Raw genomic sequence first — 23239 nt, 5'->3', positions numbered from 1 at the left:
AAGGTTAATGGGGGATTCTTATTAAGTCGTATCTGAATATTAGAAAATATCTGAAATGAAGAAAGCAGTACCAAATTTCAACACACCTGAAAGCAGTAAAATATACTCTTTGTTCAATTATAAAAATTATTTTGAAATTTTGTTTTGATTTAGAAGTTATATCCAGATCTTGTAAAACCTTTTTATCCTTTATCATAGTTCTAAAACTATGTTTTTAGGAATTTTATTTAATGGAGAATCTCAGGCATCCTCAAACTCTTCTTAAAAGGCCAGTCAGTACATTGATAAGAGTGTGGTGGTTACGGGGGGAGGGGGGAGAGGGAGAGGAAAAGGGGGAGGGGGAGGGGAACAAAGAAAACTATTGATAGATAGAAGGTGACAGAGGACAATCTGACTTTGGGTGATGGGTATGCAACATAACTGAACGACAAGATAACCTGGACATGTTATCTTTGAATATATGTATCCTGATTTATTGATGTTGCCCCATTAAAAAAAATAAATTATTAAATTAAAAAAAAAAAAAAAAAAAAAAAAGGGCCAGTCAGTAAATATAATATTTTAGGCTTTGTGGGCCATATTGTCTCTGTTATAACTACTCCACTCTGCTATTTTAGCTTGAAAGCAACCATAAATATGTAAATAAAAAAGGTACAAAATAAATAAGTTTTACTGTGTTCCAATAAAACTCTATTCACAAAATCAGGTAGCAGGTCTGCAGGCCACAGTCCACTGACCCGTGCTCTAGTCACTAAATATTAGATAAAGCCACCCTGGTTTTGTATTATCCTATTTTCTTCCTCCTTGAAATAAGTGGAGAAGAAGTACCTATAGTAAATTTATTTATGTTTTTTCAAATAGGAAATAAATACAGATTAAAAAGAAACCCAGAATATTATTGAATGTCTAATCTCATACTTGGAGACCTTCTGTTTCTAGACAAGTTAACTCTGCCTTTGAACTTGTCAGTCAGCCACCCTCATTAACCAGCAAGACTAAATAAATGTAATTCCTTGATGTATTGATGATGAGATGTTATTCAACTTACAAAATCTTTGGTTAAATGAAAAATAATTTAGATGTAGGGAAAAGTAAACAAAATTAATACACTGAATTCCAACAAACACATAATAATCTTTTTTTGGTAAAAAAAAAAAAGCAAAAAACTCAGCAATCAAACAAGTTATTAAACCATGGGCAATACCTTAAGTTAATGATACAAAGTACCTAATAAAAATTCTATCTCCTTTGTTCACTGATACATATCTTGGAATTATTGACTTAATCCGGTGTTCTCTAATATAAAGCCAATAGGTATCAAACTTGGATCAAACAGAAACATTTATGGAACTATTCTGACTTTCTGTGGCTTTGGGTGAGACGTGCCCTGGGAAAATGCCAGCATTGTTACACAGTATCGTGCCCTTTTATTTATGCCAGGGCAAAATGGCTGTGGCTGATCAGTCAGACCAAAATCCACAATAGAGATGGTTCAGAAAACATCTTAGCCCTGTCTCAGTTTAGACAAAACCCAAACAGTAAATTGATGAATAAATTAACATGTATAAGGAGTACATTATATTCTGTCAGAACACTTCAGTAACATGACCAGGATGGGTTCAGAAGGAGCACACATATTTGCTTCAGATCCTCTTACTTACTTTTAAGTGCCACATATAAAGGTACAGTTTAAGAGTGCAAGCATGTTAAATATAGACTTGCTGTTGATGTCAAATGAGCTGTGAATCAAAAGTTCCTATGAATTAATACACCGTTTAGGTCTTTTAGCTAAAACTGTTGAGGATGTGTTTTTGTGAACACTATTCTCTGTATTTCTGCTATCCTGTGTTTAAGAGTGGGACTAAATAAATAGGAAATGAAATCACATTTTTCTTAGCAAAAACAAGCCAGAAGACTTGAATAAATGCTCAGTGAAAACAGTCATAGGTCAGTGAGTGATTTCATTCTAGAAGTCGTCATACACACAACGCAAACAAAGACGCGGGGGAGATGGGGATAAATAAATAATGACCAACCTCTTGTTGCTGGAAGACGTCCGTGTATTTGCCCAGACCCAGTTTGCTGAAGAGCTCAGGGAGGTCAGAGCCTTTGAAAGAGCTGTTTAGGTTGCAGCCATTGCTTCCCGTCAGCGAGGAAATGCAGTCCATGTAATTGCTACTGCTGAGATAGTGTTCCGCTGCAGGGCAAATGAGAGACAGGCTTGAGGTGCAAAGGCCCAGAGAGAACGAGGTTTAATTACAAGTTTTAATCACTCAAATATTTCAACTTCATTGTTGGGATGAACTGAACAGTAGCTGCAGAAATAGAGCAATCCTTTACTGAATGAAACTTTGGCTTTTCATTAAGAAAACGCTGGTTACTGCTTTCAGAGAGGCTTTTGCCATTTAAAAGGTTATATTTGGGAGGCAGCAATTCAGTAACGGGGCCTCTGCAGTTAATAATCATTAATCATTTTCTCCCGAAGCATTCAGAAACATCTGCTCTTTATAAATGACTGCATGCAAATTAAATGAGGAATGGGGAGGGAGATGCTTAAAACACAATTAAGGTATGGAAAATTACTGTAAGTCAAGGCTACTTTTGGATGGCAGGTTGGCCTTCTGTTCCACACTTGTGCTCACCTGTGGTCAAAGGAATTCTACAATATTGCACCATATAAATCTCCTTCCCTACAAAAATATAATTAGACCATAAGCTCACAAAATAGAGTGCTCCCAAAATTAAGAGTATCATGAAGTGATATAAGAATGATGCTAGGGCTTGACCAGGGTTGCGCAGTGGACAGAACATTGGCATGGGATGCTGAGGACCCAGGTTTGAAACCCCAAGGTCGCTGGCTTGAGCACAAGCTCATTCAGCTTGAGCATGGGTTCACCAGCTTGAGTGCGGGGGCATTGGCCTGAGTGTGGGATCAGACATGACTCCACGGTCGCTGGCTTAAACCCAAAGGTCGCTGGCTTGAGCAAGGGGTCACTGGCTCAGTTGGAGCTCCATGGTCAAGGCACATATGAGAAAGCAATCAATGAACAACTAAGGTGCTGCAACGAAGAACTGATGCTTTGCATCTCTCTCCCTTCCTGTCTCGTCTGTCCCTGTCTGTCTCTCTCTCAAAAGAAATGCTCGAGTTCTCAGGTTTATTTTATGATAGAAACAAATCTGTCTCTTGAGAAATATTTTAAGACAGTAATGCCGAGCTTTGCCTTGGCTCTGCAAAGATTTCTCCACATTGTCTATGGCTCTCAGGCCCAGTGACATGCACAGCTGGGTGCGAGCCATGCCAAGTACTTGACCGGTTATTTTAAACATTCTTCAAGAGCTGCTTTGGAGATTCTAGAAGAGATGTGCAGAATCTACATCCCTAACCAACAACTGGCTCTTGTCCATGTGAGAATTCGGTGCTCTAATACCAAAGACGGCTTAACAAGGAATTCCCGGGGAGGGAAGGAAGGATAACACTTAGCCAATCAGATCCACCTAATCTCTTCTGAGATCAATGCATTCATCAAATCTAAGAATCTTGTTCTATATTGTTTTGGGTGCCGATAATTACTTTCTTCAGTTGTTTTCACCTCTCAATCATACAGTCCTATATATATTTCAAGTACAGGGGTCGGAAACCTATGGCTCGCGAGCCAGATGTGGCTCTTTTGAAGGCTGCATCTGGCTCGCAGACAAATCTTTAATAAAAACATAATAACGTTAAAAATATAAAACATTTTCATGTATTACAATCCATTCATTTCCTACTGCTCATGTTCATGGTTGCGGGTGGCTGGAGCCAATCACAGCTGTCCTCTGGGACAACACCAAATTTTTATTGGATAATGCATAACATACACAGGTCGTTGTATGGCTCTCACAGAATTACATTTTAAAATATGTGCCCTTCATGGCTCTCTCAGCCAAAAAGGTTCCCGACCCCTGCTCAAGTAGAAGGATTGCTTGGTAAAGCTTCTCTTTCTTTTAAAAATAGATGTTTTATCTCCTGTGGAGGCAATATGCAAAGGAAAAGATCCAGGACCAAGCCGCGAAGGCCTTCAGCCCTGGACTACTCCAATATTTGAAGGTAAGACCCCAATGTCAAAAAAAGACTGAGGAGTGACCAGTGAGATGCTGGGTCAAGGGGAATATAAGTGCAGAACATGATGGGCACATGGGAGTGACCACTGGGCTTGACAACATAGCAGCTGGCCATGTAATTTATTGTCCAAGTGATAAAAATTTACTTTTTTGAGAGTAAAAGTGGGAGTTATTGAGAATTAACACTGAAATAACTGATGTAAACAGGGATGCCTGGGGAAAACTAAGACATTGATAATGATAAGGGTGTCAAAAAGAATGATCTAAAACTGTGCTGTTCAGTATAGTAGCCATTGGCCATATGTGGCTATTGGCAATTAAAATGTTCTATAAGTGTGGAACACACACCAGATTTTAGAAACTTGGTCCAACAAAAAATGTAAAATATCTTTACATAGATAATGTATATACTGGGTTAAGCAAATGCATTAATAAAATTTGAAAAAAGGGCTAAAAAATATTTTTGTGATATTATGGCACATAACTTTCTTTACATTTCTTTTTCATCTCAACTACTTATAGATTCTGTATTCTCTTTGAAACTCCCTATTCTCTTAAAATATCTGACAAAAGTCAAAATAACTGTGCTTCTTTAATGATTCCTTTTTATTAATGAATCCCTATATTTTAACAGTAATCCTAAACTTCAAAGCAGCCAAGTCTATAGTCAATTTTAATTACCCAGCCTTAAGTGAAAGGCAAGAAGATAAAAAGAGGAAAGAAGGGGCACAAAACTTAATTTATGTGGACTACAGAGTGGAGGTCATCCCACCCCCAGACCTGCCAGTGGCACCCGCCCCCTGCTCCGTTGCACCCTCCTGTCAGTGATGAGGACCCAGCACAAACTGAGAGGAAGGGTCTAGGCGACTACAGACAGGGCACCTGAGAATGAAAGAGTCAGTCATGCTTTCTTTAGACGTGGCTGACATCACACTGGTCTTTTCAAATCTTGACAACACAGCCAACTTGACTGATGGTAACAACTGACTTACTGTCTACTATGCTCATTTAGATTGCCTTTCTTTAAATAGTCTCCAAATACTCCAAGGTATGTGTTTCAGGATGACAAATTTGTCCAAAACCCTGAAAAAATTTATTGTGATTACTAGTGTCAATTCTTGTCTGTTTACCTTTTTATACAGCCCAAATTTTGGGTGCTGTCACACTGAGTCTCAACCATATTTGTTTATAGACTTAGACCATATTTGTTAAGGCTCACACTGAGTCTTAACATATTTGTTTAAAGCCAGAACCCTTATACTTTAAATTCTTGTTTGTATTTGTCAATTCAGCTACAGCTCATCAATTTAAAATATAAGGTGCTGCTTTTCACCTGAATCAGCTACCCACTAAGCAGACTTTCTTCTATCGCCTGAGATGCTAATTTGATCACATTCTGCTCAACACCTTTATGTCTCCGTCTTTACCTGATGAGAAAAGACGTTTTCTGAATGTCTGTGTGTGCACATAACTCATTCATACATTCATTCAACAAGGATTTACTGAGCATCTATTAGGTGTCAAAGACTGTTAGACATTTGGGAAGACATAACAAATAAGGTACAGCCTAACAGAATGCCCAGCACTTAATAAGTTTTTACTGAATGGATAAACACAGTCCCTAGCTGTGGAGCTCAGATTCTACAGTAAGTGGCACTTATGTATATAAGAAGTTACACTTCAGCATGACAAGTGCTGGAGGAAAAGCACACACAGAATGTGGTGAAAGCAGAAAACTACCTGGTTAGCTTCACCAGGGAAAAATAAGGAAAGGTTTTACAGAGGAGGTGGCATGTGAGTTAAAACAAACACTGAAGGTATGGAATCCAGAATTTATGCTTGAACTTCACCCAACCAAATAAATTTCAAGCTGATTGAATCAAAAAGTATGATTAGGCCCTGGCCGGTTGGCTCAGCGGTAGAGCGTCGGCCTGGCATGCAGGGACCCGGGTTTGATTCCCGGCCAGGGCACACAGGAGAAGCGCCCATTTGCTTCTCCACCCCCCCTCCTTCCTCTCTGTCTCTCTCTTCCCCTCCCGCAGCCAAGGCTCCATTGGAGCAAAGATGGCCCGGGCGCTGGGGATGGCTCCTTGGCCTCTGCCCCAGGCGTTAGAGTGGCTCTGGTCGCGACAGAGCGACGCCCCGGAGGGGCAGAGCATCACCCCCTAGTGGGCAGAGCTTCACCCCTGGTGGGCGTGCCGGGTGGATCCCGGTTGGGCGCATGTGGCAGTCTGTCTGACTGTCTCTCCCCATTTCCAGCTTCAGAAAAATACAAAAGAAAGAAAAGAAAAGAAAAAAAAAAGTATGATTAAAAGTCAAAGCTCACCTGATTTGTTTTGTTTTCGCTTGGGGCTGCCAATAGAAGCTGCAAATTCACTATGACTTGCGGGTCCTATTCCATTTCGGTCTCTCCAGTTCTCAGATTCGCTTCCACTTCCCAAGTGCTCACGACTGTTGGACCTTGACAGGGACATTGATGAGCCCTGTGAACAGTCAAAGCCAGATAAGCAACTGTATAATAAGGTGGCTTTCCTGGGGTTGGAGGGGAAGATAATCCCCATTAGACCACTGCCATTTACTTTAATTGCTAACCACTGCAGGTACAAATGCTGACTCTGGGGAGGAGGCTGAGGCATCTGTCTATGTCCTTTGTCTTTAACCACCATGGACTTGGAAATATATGCGGAGAAGTCCTTGTCCTTCATCACGAGGATGCCCAGCAGCGTTCTGAAATCCTCAATATAAAGACTTACTCCTGTCGGAATCTGTAAGAGATTCTCTGCCTTTGTATCACAAAAGAAGGACAGATAACGGAGGAAGAGGAATAGGTAGACCCAATGCTATGACAATAATCCAGCTACCCGGCTAATAAAGTCGGAGTGTGAAGAGTTCTGGTGTATCTCCGGCGTTGTCCTCCTCTACATAGGATCTCTTCAACAAATTACAAATACCTGGAAAAATCTACCTTATCTAATTCCCCCAAACCAAAAGAATTTGAAAGATCTCAAAGTCTGCCCTGAATTTGCATTTATTTATTCCTTTACTTATTTAATCACCATATTACAGACACCCTACATTGATTGCACTATATCTAAAATATATATTAATATCAAGATTCTCTGATTTTCAAAGTTTTATGTTCACTGGGGAATTCCAAGAAAATCCCTTACTACTCACTTCAATAATCTCACTTAATTCAGTCTCACAGGAGCATCACCACTGCTGACCACGCTCGCCTTGCACACTTCCTGCTAAAAGACATCATGACATGGCCCTGGCCGGTTGGCTCAGTGGTAGAGCGTCGGCCTGGCGTGCAGAAGTCCCGGGTTCGATTCCCGGCCAGGGCACACAGGAGAGGCGCCCATCTGCTTCTCCACCCCTCCCCCTCTCCTTCCTCTCTGTCTCTCTCTTCCCCTCCCGCAGTGAGGCTCCATTGGAGCAAAGATGGCCCGGGCACTGGGGATGGCTCCTTGGCCTCTGCCCCAGGCGCTAGAGTGGCTCTGGTCACAACAGAGCGATGCCCCGGAGGGGCAGAGCATCGCCCCCTGGTAGGCAGAACATTGCCCCTGGTGGGCGTGCCGGGTGGATCCCGGTCGGGCGCATGCGGGAGTCTGTCTGACTGTCTCTCTCCGTTTCCAGCTTCAGAAAAATACAAAAAAAAAAAAAAAAAAAAAAGAAAAGACATCAAGACATCATGACACCCTACTGCCCAGGATTTCCGCTGACCTCACTGGAGCCTTGTAGGATCTTCCTCCCTTTTCACACTTCAAATGTTGTATTACCCTGGAGCTTCATCCTGGCATTGCTCTTCTTCTCTCCCTACACTTTCTTATTAAGTAATCCCAACCTCCTTCAAGGCTTAACTACATCCATGACTTCCAAAATTGTACCTCCATGTTTGACTTTTCTGTTCAAATTTAGTAGCATGGAGCTGCCAATCTGACACCTCCATGCCACTATCTCACCAGCATTTTAAGTTGCAGTGCTTGAAATCGAATTGCTGTATCCTTGTGCCCACCAGCCACACCCAAACATCCTCTCTGATTTCCTACATTTCAGTAGTGACTCTACCATTCACCCAGTTGCTCAAGTCCCCCACATTCCTGCTTCTCTCACCACCTCCAATCCATCGGCAGTGCTATCAACGTCATCTCTAAACATACTCCAAATCTACCTGTTCTCCATTTCTACAACTGTTACCAAAAGCCTCCTTACTGAACATCCCAATTCAATTCATGCCTCCCATGCCAATAACCCACTTTCAATAAAGCAACTAGCTTGATTTTTAAATACACAGAAGAAAAAATCATGGCTCCGTAAAAAGTCTTGTAACACTGCTCTGGTACATCACAATGGACTGAGATGCTCCATCACTAAACCTCTGCTTCTCTCTCTAACCTTATCTTCAATGCTCTACCACCCTGTCCACCTCTGCTCCACGAACTTACCAGCCGGTTCTAACTTCAGGATGATCCTGCCAGCAGTTCTCCTGGCCTAATACTCTTTCCCTAGATCTTCACAAGGCTGCCCTTTCTTGTCATCTAGGTCTTAGCTTGAATGTCATCTCATTAAGACCTGCTATCACTACCCAATCTAAAGCAGTGTCTGTTTCATATCTACCATGCCTTCGTTCCTTGTTTGTATCACTCTCTACCCACCAAAAAGAAAGCTCTATTCATAAAAGCAAAAACCTGGATCCAAGAATTATATCTCTAGTGTCTAGAACCACATCTGGAACACAGAAGCTGCTTAATAAGTATCTGTAGAATTACAGAATCTCAGATATATTTCCTTACATCTTTCCCTTCTGGAAAGGGGTTTCGGGGAAGGACAGCTCTTAAGACCAAACAAAGAACGCCAGCTTTTCAATAAAAATCATATTTAACATTATACTTCAACCAGATAAATAAATCTAATGTAAGAAGGGAAAAATAACAACATGCTCAAAACTGGTAATTACCAGAAGCATTGATGAGATCATTATATGTTACACATATTTTTTAAATTCTTCATTTAAACTCTTCTGAGTATAAAAAAAATTCATCTAATATCTAAGCTGACTTAATTCATATACTGTGTCAGACCTAACTAAACATGGTGATTTCTAAAAACATTAAGAAAATATAATCTTGTGGTATCTACTAGTTCAGAGGGCGGGAACCTATGGCTCGTGAGCCAGATGTGGCTCTTTTGATGGCTGCATCTGGCTCGCAGACAAATCTTTAATAAAAAAAAATGTTAAAAATATAAAACATTCTTATGTATTACAATCCATTCATTTCCTACCGCTCATGTTCATGGTTGCGGGTGGCTGGAACCAATCATAGCTGTTCTCTGGGACAACACTAGATTTTTATTGGATAATGTGTAATGTACACGTGTCGTTTTATGGCTCTCACGGAATTATATTTTAAAATATGTGCCGTTCATGGCTCTTTCAGCCAATAAGGTTCCCGACCCCTGTACTAGTTTGTTATCTACTAATTAATCTAAAGCTCACCTGCACCCTTAGATTTATACGACTTAAAATAACTGGACAACCTCATTACTTAGTGCTGGGAAATTAAAAACCATCTTTGATTACCAACACAGGTTTTTATTTGCTCCAGAAAAAGTGACAGTTATTTATGCTTTTAAAGAGACAAGTACACAGTGACAGAGTGGTTTAACTTTAAGTGATGGGTATACCACACAATCATCAGTTCAAATGCTATAGAGATGTTTATCTGAAACCTATGTACTCTCATCAATATCACCCTGTTAAATTTTATTTAGAAAAAAAAAAAGAAAGTGAGTGGGGAAAAAGGAAAATCCCAAACCTTTTGTACTTCTGTCGCTATGACATATGTTGTCAGTAAAAGCAACCTTTGGTTGGCCTTTGATATCACAATATATCATCAAGGTGACAGGATCGTATTTTTAAGTCTTGAAGAAAAATAAACAAACAAAAAAGCCTCAAGCTGCCTTATTCTTACCTAAAGGAGCTAGCTCTTCAGAACACATTAAATTCTCAAAGCTGCCCTAACACTGGAAACAACAGCTCCAGACTAGCTTCCCGCTAATCTGTGTAAGGAGCTCAAGGCACCAACTTCTTGCCTCAAGCAAGTTTCATAGAGCCGGAAACTCCCATTGGGTTTCCATACCCGTCAGCACCTATTGGTTAAATGTGCTTCTCCTCACAGCATTCTATTTATCCATTTGGTTTTGTTTTTCTTCTAGTCAATCTCTAATTTAAAACTATCAGTGCTATAAGCAGACACACGGTCAATCTTTTAATAAAAATATTTTAGGATCTCTCTTCTTTTCCCCAGGTCCTTCTCCACCCCACCCTGTCCCCATGCACTAACCCAAACAAGCAATCCTGACTTGCTGCCCAATTTTTGATCGCTCTGAGCTATAGCAGAATAAAGGGAAGGCATGCACCTGCAGATTAACAACTGCTGCAGAGTATCAGCTGGTGCTATATAGGGGGGGGGCCTTCACCCCATTTCAATGTTTTTTGTGACGCAAGTCCTACACACCAGGGAGACTTTGAACACCATTCCCAAAGAAAGCTTGATTTTTTTCTTCTCATCAATAGTATTTAAAGGGGCCATAAAAAATGCAGGTTACACGGTGCATCTAGCTAGTCACATCGTCCCCTCACCTTTCAGGGTGAATGGGCCACTAGACATCAGCTGGGAAGGTAGGACAGGCTGGCCCAAGATGGACAAACAAGAAAAGCCACAGGAGGGGGTTCAGCCACTGAGTCAAGACCCTGCACACAGAAAGTAGTCTACCCATCCTAGGGCAAGTGCCAGAGCAGAAGTCAGGCTCTGACACACATCATTTCTGCATCACCCCCCTCAGTGTGCCGTCCCCGTAGAACAGGGTAGGGAAGGGTGCTGCATTAGAATCATACAGGCTTTTGCTGAAAATGTAGATTCCTGGTTACCACTACGTACCCGATGAATGAGATCCAAGAAGAATCTGCATTTGTCTCATGTTCTCCAAGTGAGTCTTATGTCTATTAAGGTACGGCAGCCTAGTTCGAGATCACTTACACATCACCTTCACTACGGACCCTCTTGGGTTAGGCCATTAGCAAGAGGAGTGTAAGGATAGCTTGTAAAATGAAATCAAGTGCTTCTTTGGCACCTACTGCCACGACCTCAAGTAACACACTTAACTGTGCTGGGCCCCCTTTCCTCCCTGGGAGTTCGTAGGGATCCAGTAAGCTTGTGGATGAAAATGTTCCATAAACCATAAAAATATAACTGAATGGGATTTAAGATAATTATCACTAGTACATTACGTGTTCATGTAATACTCTGAAGTATTCTTTTGGCTATAAAAAGCAAATCTTGTTAGCATGTGCAGAAATAGTCCCAGCAATAAGCATTTATAGACATAATCTCATCTTTCATTGGGCTCTTGGTTTTCCTCAGGGTAAAGTTCTCCAGTGGAAATAACAGGAACTGTTAAATATTACTCAGAACTTACTGTACAGCATACTGTATAGTAAATACCTTCTCCCATGTCACCCTCAAAACAGCTCGAATGAAAAGATAGGCTCGGAGGAGTCAAGTCACTCATCAAAGCTACACATCCATCAGCGGTGGCTGTCACACCCCACAGCCCCTGAACTTGACCACTAGACTATTAGAATGATCGTTATTTCAAACTGTCATACTGTTGGTCATTGAGAACAGAACTCAATTAGCATTTATACAATGAAATAGTTCATCTCTGAAGGTACATAAACATATCCAACCACCTAACACTCCACTCAACGAAAAGCAAAAGGGAGTGAAATGGACGAGACTACAGGTGTGCCAGTTAAAAGAATTAGCACAGCGGTTTTAAGGTCTTCGCCAAAAAAAAAAAAGATGTTTCATTTCTCTCCGAGAAATGACAGAAAGAGGAGCGGACCTCCCAGATTCTCAAATTTTTTCATAACTGCCCCTACATTCTAGTTGCTGACAGTAACTTCAGTCTATCAGTACAGCCTGCTAGGTTGCTACTGTAGGTCTGACAATGAAATTCACAGGAGACTACAGTATTCTTTTTAGTATTTCAGTAGTATTTTCCTTTTCACTGACTCAAAGAAACAAAGAAACAAAAAAAACACTGCACATTTGCTTTCACCCTTCATCAACAGTCTAATTTCTTACAAAGAAAATAGGTTGAGAAAAGAAGGCCAATCTACAAATGCTAGTTATTAGACTAACAATTATGAATGAAACCCTTCATCAATATTTGTTTTTTAGTATCGAGTGTTCTGGTTGAACATTATGATTCCTGGGTCAATCGCTTTCACCCATGTCTGGGTCTGCACAGTACCCTGCGTTGTGCTCTGTCTTACTATGCCCCCCATTTGCAAAAGGCTTATAGCGAAAATCTGATACTCTCAGACTGCAAAGGCCTTGCTTGCTGAGTGCGTCGTGTGCAGCCTGGTTGGGAAGTGGGGAACTCTGGATCTCTTCTCCACATGGGGCAATGCCAGCTTCGCAGGCTCACTCAGAGCAGTGCAGCTAACATCTGAGAAACATAAAATTTTGGAGTCCTTGTTTGTGATTCTTCCTGGTGTGTTCCTGGCACATCTGAACATACTGAATATTAAACTCCTATCTGAACACTTGTTTTTATTGAATATCGGCCTTTTCCCCCCTATGGTGAGCTTGCTAGTGATACTTTTGGATAAAAAGATCTTTCATACATTTTATGGAATATTATTATATCTGTCCTTCACTTAATCTCAGCCTTGCTCTAGCACAGGGTTCGGGAACCGTTTTGGCTGAGAGAGCCATGAATGCCACATATTTTAAAATGTAATTCTGTGAGAGCCATACAACGACCCATGTACGTTACGCATTATCCAATAAAAATTTGGTGTTGTCCCGGAGAACAGTTGTGACTGGCTCCAGCCACCACAACCATGAACATGAGTGGTAGGAAATGAATGGATTGTAATACATGAGAATGTTTTATATTTTTAACATTATTATTTTTTTTTATTAAAGATTTGTCTGTGAGCCAGATGCAGCCATCAAAAGAGCCACATCTGGCTAGTGAGCCATAGGTTCCCAACCGCTGCTCTAGCATCTACGGCAGACACTCTCCCCGAGAAAAACCCACTTATCTAAATTGACATCTCCGTAACAGCTGATCAACAACTGTGAGAGAAGATACAAAAAAGAGCAGAATAAGTTAGACTGTGTTTTTATAGCAATATAAAAGTAGAAATTAACCCCCTATTAATGACTTTTCATTCCATAAATGAAGGACAGGTAGGGAGAGGTGACTGTGCTCTTTTGTGGAGAGAACAGACAGGAAGAATGGGTAGGGATGACTCTACAAACCTCAAAGGTGGTTGTCATCGTGGGCTTATAGGACACATGGTTGGCCCTCCTCAGCTCTTTGATAGTTTCAGCTGGCATGGATTTAGAAAACCCGAGGCCACTCCAGGTATTTGTAGGTGTTCTGACCTCTGTCACCACTGGTTTCTTTAACATAGCTTTGGAAAACAGAATATAAAACAAATGCTTGATATGTTTAGTATATTTGATAAAATACTGATGAATGCTGTTTCTTTGAGAAATATAAAGAAATCATAACTGAATTATTATTTAACACAAATCTTCATAGAACATTTTATACAAAGTAATGTAAATTTTAAAAAGCTACATTTTTTTTTCATAATTGAGATAATGATAATCTATTCAATAAAATATATTCAATGGCAACAAAATTTGTACAACTTTGAGCATACTGTATTTTTTTTATGAAGGTCAAATCTTACAATTCAATGTAAATACTGCAAAACCTTTTAAGAGTCTATGAAAAAAAATCCAAGTATAGATCATTAACTTTATCACATACCTTTGGTTGCTAATAGCTTCTTTTGTTCATAGTCAAATGCCTGAAAATAACACAGAGAAAATATTTTTATTGCCAGTTTATCAAATGTCATGCCAATACTCCATGATTAGAAAACAAAGATTTTGCCTACAGCCTGTGAATCTGTCTGCTAAACTTTGCACCAAAATGCGCCATTAATTCAGTGCATCTGATAAATTTAAACATGTTGTCAAAACTAATTAATTAGAATAATAGATGACTACTTCTTACTTGAAGTCATGACAGTGACAAGAGTTAGAAATTTTCCTTCAAAAGAAAATAAACTTCTTTTTACTATGAATATTTAAAACACCAGGACAAGTATATGGCTAAAGTATAGTGAATAACTTAATAATTATGCTAAATTCCAAAAGAATGCATTACAAAAATGCATTTCAGGTTATTTATCTACTGGCCTCATTTGTTTCTCAAAATCCATTCTTCAAAAAATGGCCAAAGAGGGTAATGTCCAGACAACTTAAGTTATTCAGCCTAACTGGAATAGTCTTGGCTTCTGAAATAAAATTAATGACAAATGTCTAGCTTTAAGCTGCATTAACATTAAGAACTACAATAAAATTAAACCAAGTTATCTTTTATTGCACAGGGGTAGGATGGCGCTATCCATACTTTCTATTCCCATCGATTAAATGACATATAACACAGTCAGGTCTACACAGAAACCAGGGTAGGTCGTTCTGAAGAAAGTAATCTAGATAGAGCTACATCTCAAATGCTAACCCAGTGTTCTCAACTCCCCAGTTTAGAGACCAGCTAAGACTTGATTTAACAATATCTTAAAGGCCTACCAGGAAGAGAATTAACTGGTAAGAGCTCTTTTGACCCTTTTCCCAGGAAGACTAACATCACCATATGTAGGGTACATGCCAAAGTAATTTACCGTCTGAACAGTGTAATTCTGAGAGTGCGCATGCCGTGAGTAGTAATTAGGACAGGACAATGCAAGTTAATGGCTGACCCAGACAAACCAGGATATGTGATTTTAACTCCAAGAACATGGCAATAAATCAAGAGAGCCAGATTTTTAGAGAACACAATTTGATGATGATTTTGAAATCTTAAGTCTAAAATGGCATAGGAAATTAAAATCATCTTAAATGGTTAATGTCTAAGGGCAAGGTGTGGGGAGACAGTAAATTCACTTGTTCAATAAATATTTGTTGAGTGCCTCTGTTTAAAGAGCCGGAGGTGTACTTTGTGGAAGAACACACAATTAATCAAAAATACTCTATAGATGCAAAGCATCAGAGTATTAGCAGGGATGGGTAAAAGAAAAAAAAAAAAAAACGAAATAAATTAGGAAGTTAGATAAGTGCAAAAAGAGCTAGGGATACAGCACTCCAAGAAGAGTCAGGAAGCAAGAGATGATTATTAGCTGAACAAAGCAGGGAAGTCTTCGATCTTTCTATCTTTCAGTGCTTGGTGACTATTAATAATCACTGATTTCTTAGTGACTTTAAAAGTCAACTCTTTACTAATGGCATAAACACATCTATTTAAGTTGAACTCTATCACCAAGAATACTTCTTATTCATTCTAAAGGAGAGAAACGCCCTGGCCCGTTGGCTCAGCGGTAGAGCGTCGGCCTGGCGTGCAGAAGTCCCGGGTTCGATTCCCGGCCAGGGCACATAGGAGAAGCACCCATCTGCTTCTCCACCCCTCCCCCTCTCCTTCCTCTCTGTCTCTCTCTTCCCCTCCCGCAGCCAAAGCTCCATTGGAGCAAAGATGGCCCAGGTGCTGGGGATGGCTCTGTGGCCTCTGCCTCAGGCATTAGAATGGCTCTGGATGCAACAGAGCGACGCCCCAGATGGGCAGAACATTGCCCCCTGGTGGGCATGCCGGGTGGATCCCGGTCAGGCGTATGCGGGAGTCTGTTGGACTGCCTCCCCGTTTCCAGCTTCGGAAAAATGAAAAAAAATAATAATAAAATAAATAAATAAATAAATGAGAGAAACATGAAAATGGTTCATTCTAGTTATAAAACTGATGGAAAAAATAACCACAAAATGAACAAAAACCATAAATGGAGCATAAAGTGGATTTGATACTTCTTAGATGAGAAAATTTTAATTTATATTAACTGAAAATAAATCCACCAGAGAAAATGTAACAAATATCTTTTTATTTTTTAACTTTGACACTTTATAAAGGCCATGGCTATTGTAAAACATTCATCTAAAAACTCATGGAAATGCTCATATGCAAAGGATTAAAAGAACAGATGAGCAGGATTAAACTGGAGTGTTTGCTGGAATTACAGAAGTCTAATTTAGTTCCATGAATTAATTTCCTTGACATATCTGTGACACCTTTTTTCTAGGGTTTTGTGAAAAGTTTTTTCCTTTTATTTGGCAGTGGGGGGATGGGGAAAATCAATTTCTTCCCATGAAGTAGTTTAAGTCTACCCAGTAATTCTGATACTGAAAAGGTTTATAGGATTCTCTAGAAACACAAAGCACAAAATCCTTATCTTTCATGTTGTGATCTATATGAAAATCAGATTTCTGAATTTTATGGTCAATAGCCTACTTTAAGTAATTAGTCTAATTCTTTGCAAACAGATATAGGAAAAACAATCCTGCTGAGGAAAGCGTTTAAAATAATCATAAAAATCTGTGAACCAATATAATCATAAATAATAGTTTGCATCTACTTTCAAAAACACTACAGCTTCATATTAACTATTTTTATAACTGTCTAAATGACACTAAAATTTATTATCTCTATTTTACAGATAGAAGGATATTAAGTCTATTTATCCAAGCCTATGTCATGAGACAGTACTACTTAGAAATAACAGTTCTGACATTTATCTAAAATTTTATAGAACAGAGGAATAATGTTATTTACATAACACACAGTGATACAGGCCATTTATGTCGTTTCTCATATTATATATTTTAAAGAACTGATCACTTAAGCCAAGACCTGCATTTCATTTTTAAAGTTTACAGCAAAACCAATGTCTAACTACTGCATATATACTTACACTTAATTTTGACTAGAATGAAGACAGAAAACCTAATTTCTGCTCTACTGCTAAACACTCCCTAAATTTGCCATTCTTTAACCCAAGCACCCTGCATTTGGAAGGCATCCCCATTTTTTTAATCATTACCTGCATGTTGATATAGGATGGCCGTGAGGCCAGGCGGGCCCTTTCAGAGTTCTGCTGGGCAGCTGCTGCTCTCTCAGCAGCGCGCTCACTCCCTGGAGCCTTCTTGTCAGCCAGAGGGCTTTCTGTAGCGCTCAGTTCAGGATCTGAGAGCAACCTGTCCGTGCTGCTGTAAAACCGAGTTAGGAATTGAACACTTCACTATTATATACAATATAATACTGCATGTTTCCTATACGCCACATTTACTCTGTATGTTAACCATGGTCAACCATTTATACGTATTGTCTCATGTAATCCTCACAACACCACTATAAGGTAGGTAGTATTATTACCCATATTTACAGAGGAGAAAAGTACCTTGTCCAAGGCCACACACACCTCAGTAAAGGGTAGAGCTGAAACTTGAACCCAGGCAATTCTGACTCTAAGAGCCAGAGCTGAAACTATTTCATCACATATATCTATTTTATATGGTATATTGTAAAGGTATATATGGAATAGACATAAAGACAAGATTTCTCTGTATACATCAAGGAATATCAATAACCCATATACACACCGTCTAAGTACGAGTTGATCTGAAAGCATGCAGATGATCCAATTCATGTGTGTGAAATGTATATGGTATTACTAACAAATCTGCTATGATAAAGGTGGAAAGTAAATAAGAAATATTCTCCAACACCTGTTCAGGGTGTATGAGAAGAACATGAAAGTGCTTAGAATGGGGAACAACTATCTGAATTACAAGAAGTGATAATGCACCTCAAGTTCAAATTCAACTGCATGTTAAGCTCAAGTATAAGAGAAATAAGAAACAGTATTAGTCCAAGAGCTGATTCATTCATTCATTCCTTCTTTCATCATTCACTAAGTTGTGCCAGGGAAAAACTGAGGAATTTAGAAAGGGCTATTGGAAACATAAGGAGGAGCAATGAACTTGTTTGCTTGACAAAAGTTCACAGAGGTTTCACAGATGACATTTAAAGTAGAATTTAAAGGGCATCTAGCTGCTGCAGGTTCACCAGTGCAAGAGGCCAGGAGTAGAGCAACTGGGAGGGAAGAGCATAAGCAAAGGAAACACATGAGTGGTGGTTTTACAGCCAGGGTGTGCTAAGGTCAGACTCGTGTTTTAAAAATAGCTACTGAAACATGATAAAGGATGACTGAGCTGATGAGAGACTGGAGGCAGGGAGACCATTCTGGAGGGTGCAGCCTAATTCAGGTGAGAAATGATGTGAGTTCGTATCACACTTGATGAAAGGAATAGGTATATACTTCAAATGCTTCAATATACAGAAAAAGCAAAACCATATTTCTAACCTTTACTAGTATATATATAGCATACAATATTAATCTTATACCATGTAACATAGATAAAGCAGATTTTGACAAAATGGGAACTGTAGTAACTATAAAAGCAAATCAGATTTTGATACGAAAAAGAGGAAATAGGAATGTATATGCTCTATTTGTCTATAAACATTCTACTCTGTAAGGACATACATTTAACCCTTCAACAAAATAGGTTCACTTAGATGCAGATTTTTTTTCCCAATAAATAGGCAGCCTGCAATATTCATGGGCTTCACATCCATAGATGCAACCAACTACATATCAAAAAAAGTATTTTCCAGATCTTCGCTACTGTGAACAATGCTGCCATAAACATGGGGGTGCATTTCTCCTTTTGGAACAGTGCTAGGGTGTTCTTAGGGTATATTCCTAAAAGTGGGATAGCTGGATCAAAAGGCATTCTATTTTTAATTTTTTGAGGAATCTCCATACTGTTTTCCACAGTGGCTGCACCAGTCTGCATTCCCACCAGCAGTGCAGGAGGGTTCCCATTTCTCCACATCCTTGCCAGCACTTATAATGTGTTGTTTTGTTGATGAGTGCCATTCTGACTGGTGTGAGATGATATCTCATTGTGGTTTTAATTTGCATTTCTCTAATGAGTGATGTGGAGCATTTTTTCATATGCCTATTGGCCATCTGTATGTCCTCTTTGGAGAAGTGTCTATTCATTTCTTTTTCCCATTTTTTGATTGGATTGTTTGTCTTCCTGGTGTTGAGTTTTACAAGTTCTTTATAAATTTTGGTTAAGTGGTCGTCAGTGGATAAGTGGATTAAAAAGCTTTGGTACATATATACTATGGAATAATACTCAGCCATAAGAAATGATGACATCGAATCATTTACAACAACATGGTTGGATCTTGATAACATTATACTGAGTGAAATAATCAGAAAAAACTAAGAACTATATGATTCCATACATAGATGGGACATAAAAATGAGACTCAGAGACACGGACAAGAATGTGATGGTAACGAGGGGGGTGGGGTGGGCACAAAGAAAACCAGATAGAAGACAATTTGACTTTGGGTGAGGGGTATGCAACATAATCAAATGTTAAAATAATCTGGAGATGTTTTCTCTGAACATATGTATCCTGATTTATCAATGTCACCCCATTAAAATTAATAATAAAAAGAAGAGTATTTTTGATCCATGGTTGGGAATCTGCAGATGCAGGAGGCCAACTATATGCATTGTTCTATGCATTTAATATGAAGGAATGAAGCATGTGTGGATTTAGGCAGCCATGAGGAGTTATGGAATCAATCCCCCATAGATGCCAAGGGACTACTGTAGCTAAATTTTGGGGGTGTCCAAGTTAGATGTGGAATTCTGACTGTGCAGGGGGCCAGTGCCCCTCACCCCCATGTTGTTCAAGGGTCAAGTGTATGGGAAAACTAGTAAGACAGTGGAGGAACCTGGGGAGTGGGAGATGGGTGGGAGCAAAACCTATCAATACAGAAGCAGTCCATTGTTTCTCTTTTTAAAAAAGAAACAAGAAAAAAAAAAAAAAAAGGAAAACACATCTGTCACTATCCTATGGTACAGGAGAGTTATATTTAATACACTATATGTATTTATATTCACTATGATTTGAAATAAATGAAATCATGACACTGTCAAGTATTTATTATCAAAGTTAACAGTTAACTACCTTGGAACAAGGGAGCTATAGTTAAGTTAGAAATTCCAAGGCAAATAAGGAGATTTCACAGCAACAATCAGAGTAAAAATTGAAGAGCAGAGAGAATGTTAAAAGTTTCAGAGCTACCCAGATAGTTTAGAGGACCCAGACATAAACCCAAAGCTTATAAAGAGGGAAATGACTCTAGATAAAAAATAAGGGTGAAAATTTTCCAACATTATTCCTTAATAAAATTTTTACCCATAAGAACATCACTAAGATTGAAATGGAATACTACTGAGCCATAAAAAGTGAAATTCTACCATCTGAGACAACATGGATGGGCCTTAAAGGCATTATGCTAAGTGAAATAAGTTATATAGAAAAAGACAAATACCATATCATTTCACTCATATGTGGAATACAAAAACAAAACAAATTATATACAAAAATAAAAATGTATTCATAAAGACAGACACCAGGTCTATGATTACCAGAGGGAAAGCTGAGTGGGGAAGGGGAAGAATGGGTCAAGGGCACTGTATGGTGACAGAGGAAAACTGGACTTTTGCTTGTAAGCACAATGTAGTAGGCACAGATGTCAAATTATAATGCTGCATACTTGAAAATTATGTAATGTTATACACCAATCTTCAATATAGAAAAAATTTAAAGGTAATTATAAGGAGAAATGAAAAATCTCATAGATAAGATCAAACTCACTGAAGCCAAAGAGCATTCATTGCCTGAACAAATCCAGTTTTGTTCCACTAACTTAATACAAATCCAGCCTGATATACAATTTATTTCAAAGCATCAAGGGCTTTTAAAGATGAAAATACCTACTGTAAGTGGGAGTTTTTTGTGCCTTGCAACAGTTCTACTGTCTGTCTCTTGGCACAGGAAACTTTGGAGGGACCCATCATCTGTTTCAAGTCACTAGCATTCCCGGAATGGGAAGGACTTCGAGGCATGCCTACTTCAACAAAAGCATCATTACAACCTGCAGGAAAGAGAAAAAGGTGAAACTCCAAAATGTCAGTTTACAATCACCTGCAGTGAAAACAAACCAGAACGCAACTCCAACGAGATGTAGACATAACAACTCTCAACTGCAGAGACAAACACCTTAACAAGGTCATGTACATCAAAAACTCAACATGAGAAGACCCTTATATTCTTTAAAGATTGTTAGGGATGAAAGGGTTAAAAGTAAGATACACTCTACTTAGAAAATAATTATATACATACACACACACCCTCCCCCATACAGAGTAAGCTGATGCTCTCCTGCTACACAATTACATTCACTTTAATTTGGGAAGTTCCAATGTAATAGAAAAGTGATTTTTTTAATTTTTAAATTTTATTTACAGAATTAACTTTACCATGGTGACAATGACTAACGAAGTGATTCTTTCTGTGAAAAGTCTATCTGCTTTTCAATTTATCTTTCACCATGTTCTTTGGAATCTCATTCAAGATGTTGTCCTGTCTTGAGGCAGAGATGACTCATAACTGGTTAGCAAAGCCAGTTCAAAGTCACTGCATGGCCTTTCTACAGCCCCCTTTATCCAAGCAACAGAGCAGGCTGACATGCAGAAGCAAGGATACCTTCTATAGGGTTTGATTTGGGCGATGCCTGCTCAGATCCACTCGTCTGCCTGGATGGATCACCATGATTCGCATTCAGCACTTTTTCTCCAAGTGAGGAAGTGGATATTACACCATATTTTATATTTGGAGACTGAAATAATAATAGAAAATAACAGGCAGGTATGATCACAAATCTAAAATTCATTTCATCTGAAAGCTTTAACAGTGGCTTCTCTCTTACAAACATCACAGACCACTTCATTCTATCTGAAGGACATTACCTGTGCATGTCCATTTAAAGAAGCAGAGATTTTTTTGCCTTCTGTCTGCATACTGTTGATATGGACATCAACAGGAGTCAAACCAGGAGGGGGAGATGGAGCTGTGTGCCCATAGGCAGGCACTCCCGACAACAAAATATTGGTTAACGTGGCTTGGGCAGTAGGTGGAATCATAAGGTGTGGTACAGCAGAAAAACCTAGAACAACATTTCATGAAAACAGGTATTAGACAGGAATAAACTCAGAATCAACAAGCATTATATTATTTTCAGTAACAACAAAACCATCATTCTGTTGCTGCAAATTCAGAAGAGAATTCAATTTTGCTACCTCTCTGCAAATAGCTTTAATGTTACTACACAAAAGAATGTTAAATGGAATAACACTTAAAAAAAGAATATGGAATCCAAGCTTCTCAAGAAGCTAGACTTAGCATGTGCATATAACTTCCAAGCAATATTCACCTCTCCAACTAGAACCTGCATTTCCTAACAATCCGATCAGTGACCTTCATGTGACTTTGCCACTGCTTCCTGCACATCATGCTCTTCTTTCCAAATGCTTGAAGATTACATTTTACTTTTATGGAAAACTCACTGCTTTGTTGTACACCATTTTAACTAGTTTACACTGTAGAAAATTTTTGTTAGGCTGCAGTATGCTTTGAACCATGATTTTACCCTAAGGACACGGAACCGCTAGTAAATTTTATTTTTTTTTTTTTTTATTTTTTTTTTTTTTTTCTTAATATTTTTTTTCTTTTTTTTTCTTCTATTTTATTTATTTATTCATTTTAGAGAGGAGAGAGACAGAGAGAGAGAGAGAGGAGAGACAGAGAGAGAGAAGGGGGAGGAGCTGGAAGCATCAACTCCCATATGTGCCTTGACCAGGCAAGCCCAGGGTTTCGAACCGGCGACCTCAGCATTTCCAGGTCGCCGCTTTATCCACTGCGCCACCACAGGTCAGGCAGTAAATTTTATTGAAAAACTAATTAATACCTACAAAGACATGCCTTTGATTGTACTTAAACGATACTGACCTGTGGCACTCGAAGTATTAGCAAGTGGGGGTGCCCATAACGTGGGGCTAGGGGTGCCAGAACTGGGACTTTGCAAAGGACTGACTGAGCTATTAAGAGCATTCAAGAGTGAGTTCGGGGTCGTCGAAGTATTTAGAGATAAGGTGGTAGGGCCCAAAAGACCTGTAATAAATTAATGTAAAGTCAATATGCAACAATTCAAAAATTTAAAATAACAG

General features: G+C 39.1%; 1 protein-coding gene across 2 annotated transcripts in view; it reads right to left on the bottom strand.

Annotated features, from left to right (window-relative positions):
• Positions 1 to 23239, bottom strand: part of BICC1 (BicC family RNA binding protein 1) — a 365663-nt gene that overhangs the window by 9506 nt on the left and 332918 nt on the right. For both annotated transcript variants that reach the window (XM_066349083.1, XM_066349084.1), the window contains exons 11-19: positions 23022 to 23183; positions 21983 to 22179; positions 21720 to 21852; positions 20952 to 21108; positions 17120 to 17285; positions 13963 to 14002; positions 13443 to 13597; positions 6428 to 6584; positions 2037 to 2197 (exon numbers count right to left, since the gene is read on the bottom strand). In XM_066349083.1, coding sequence (XP_066205180.1) covers positions 2037 to 2197; positions 6428 to 6584; positions 13443 to 13597; positions 13963 to 14002; positions 17120 to 17285; positions 20952 to 21108; positions 21720 to 21852; positions 21983 to 22179; positions 23022 to 23183 — 1328 coding nt within the window. The remainder of the gene's footprint in view (positions 1 to 2036; positions 2198 to 6427; positions 6585 to 13442; positions 13598 to 13962; positions 14003 to 17119; positions 17286 to 20951; positions 21109 to 21719; positions 21853 to 21982; positions 22180 to 23021; positions 23184 to 23239) is intronic.

This window comes from Saccopteryx leptura, chromosome 9 (assembly GCF_036850995.1).
Source record: "Saccopteryx leptura isolate mSacLep1 chromosome 9, mSacLep1_pri_phased_curated, whole genome shotgun sequence".
NCBI classification, from domain to species: Eukaryota; Metazoa; Chordata; class Mammalia; order Chiroptera; family Emballonuridae; genus Saccopteryx; species Saccopteryx leptura.
Note: the sequence above shows the minus strand (reverse complement) of the source record. Positions and strands in the feature narration are given on the sequence as shown.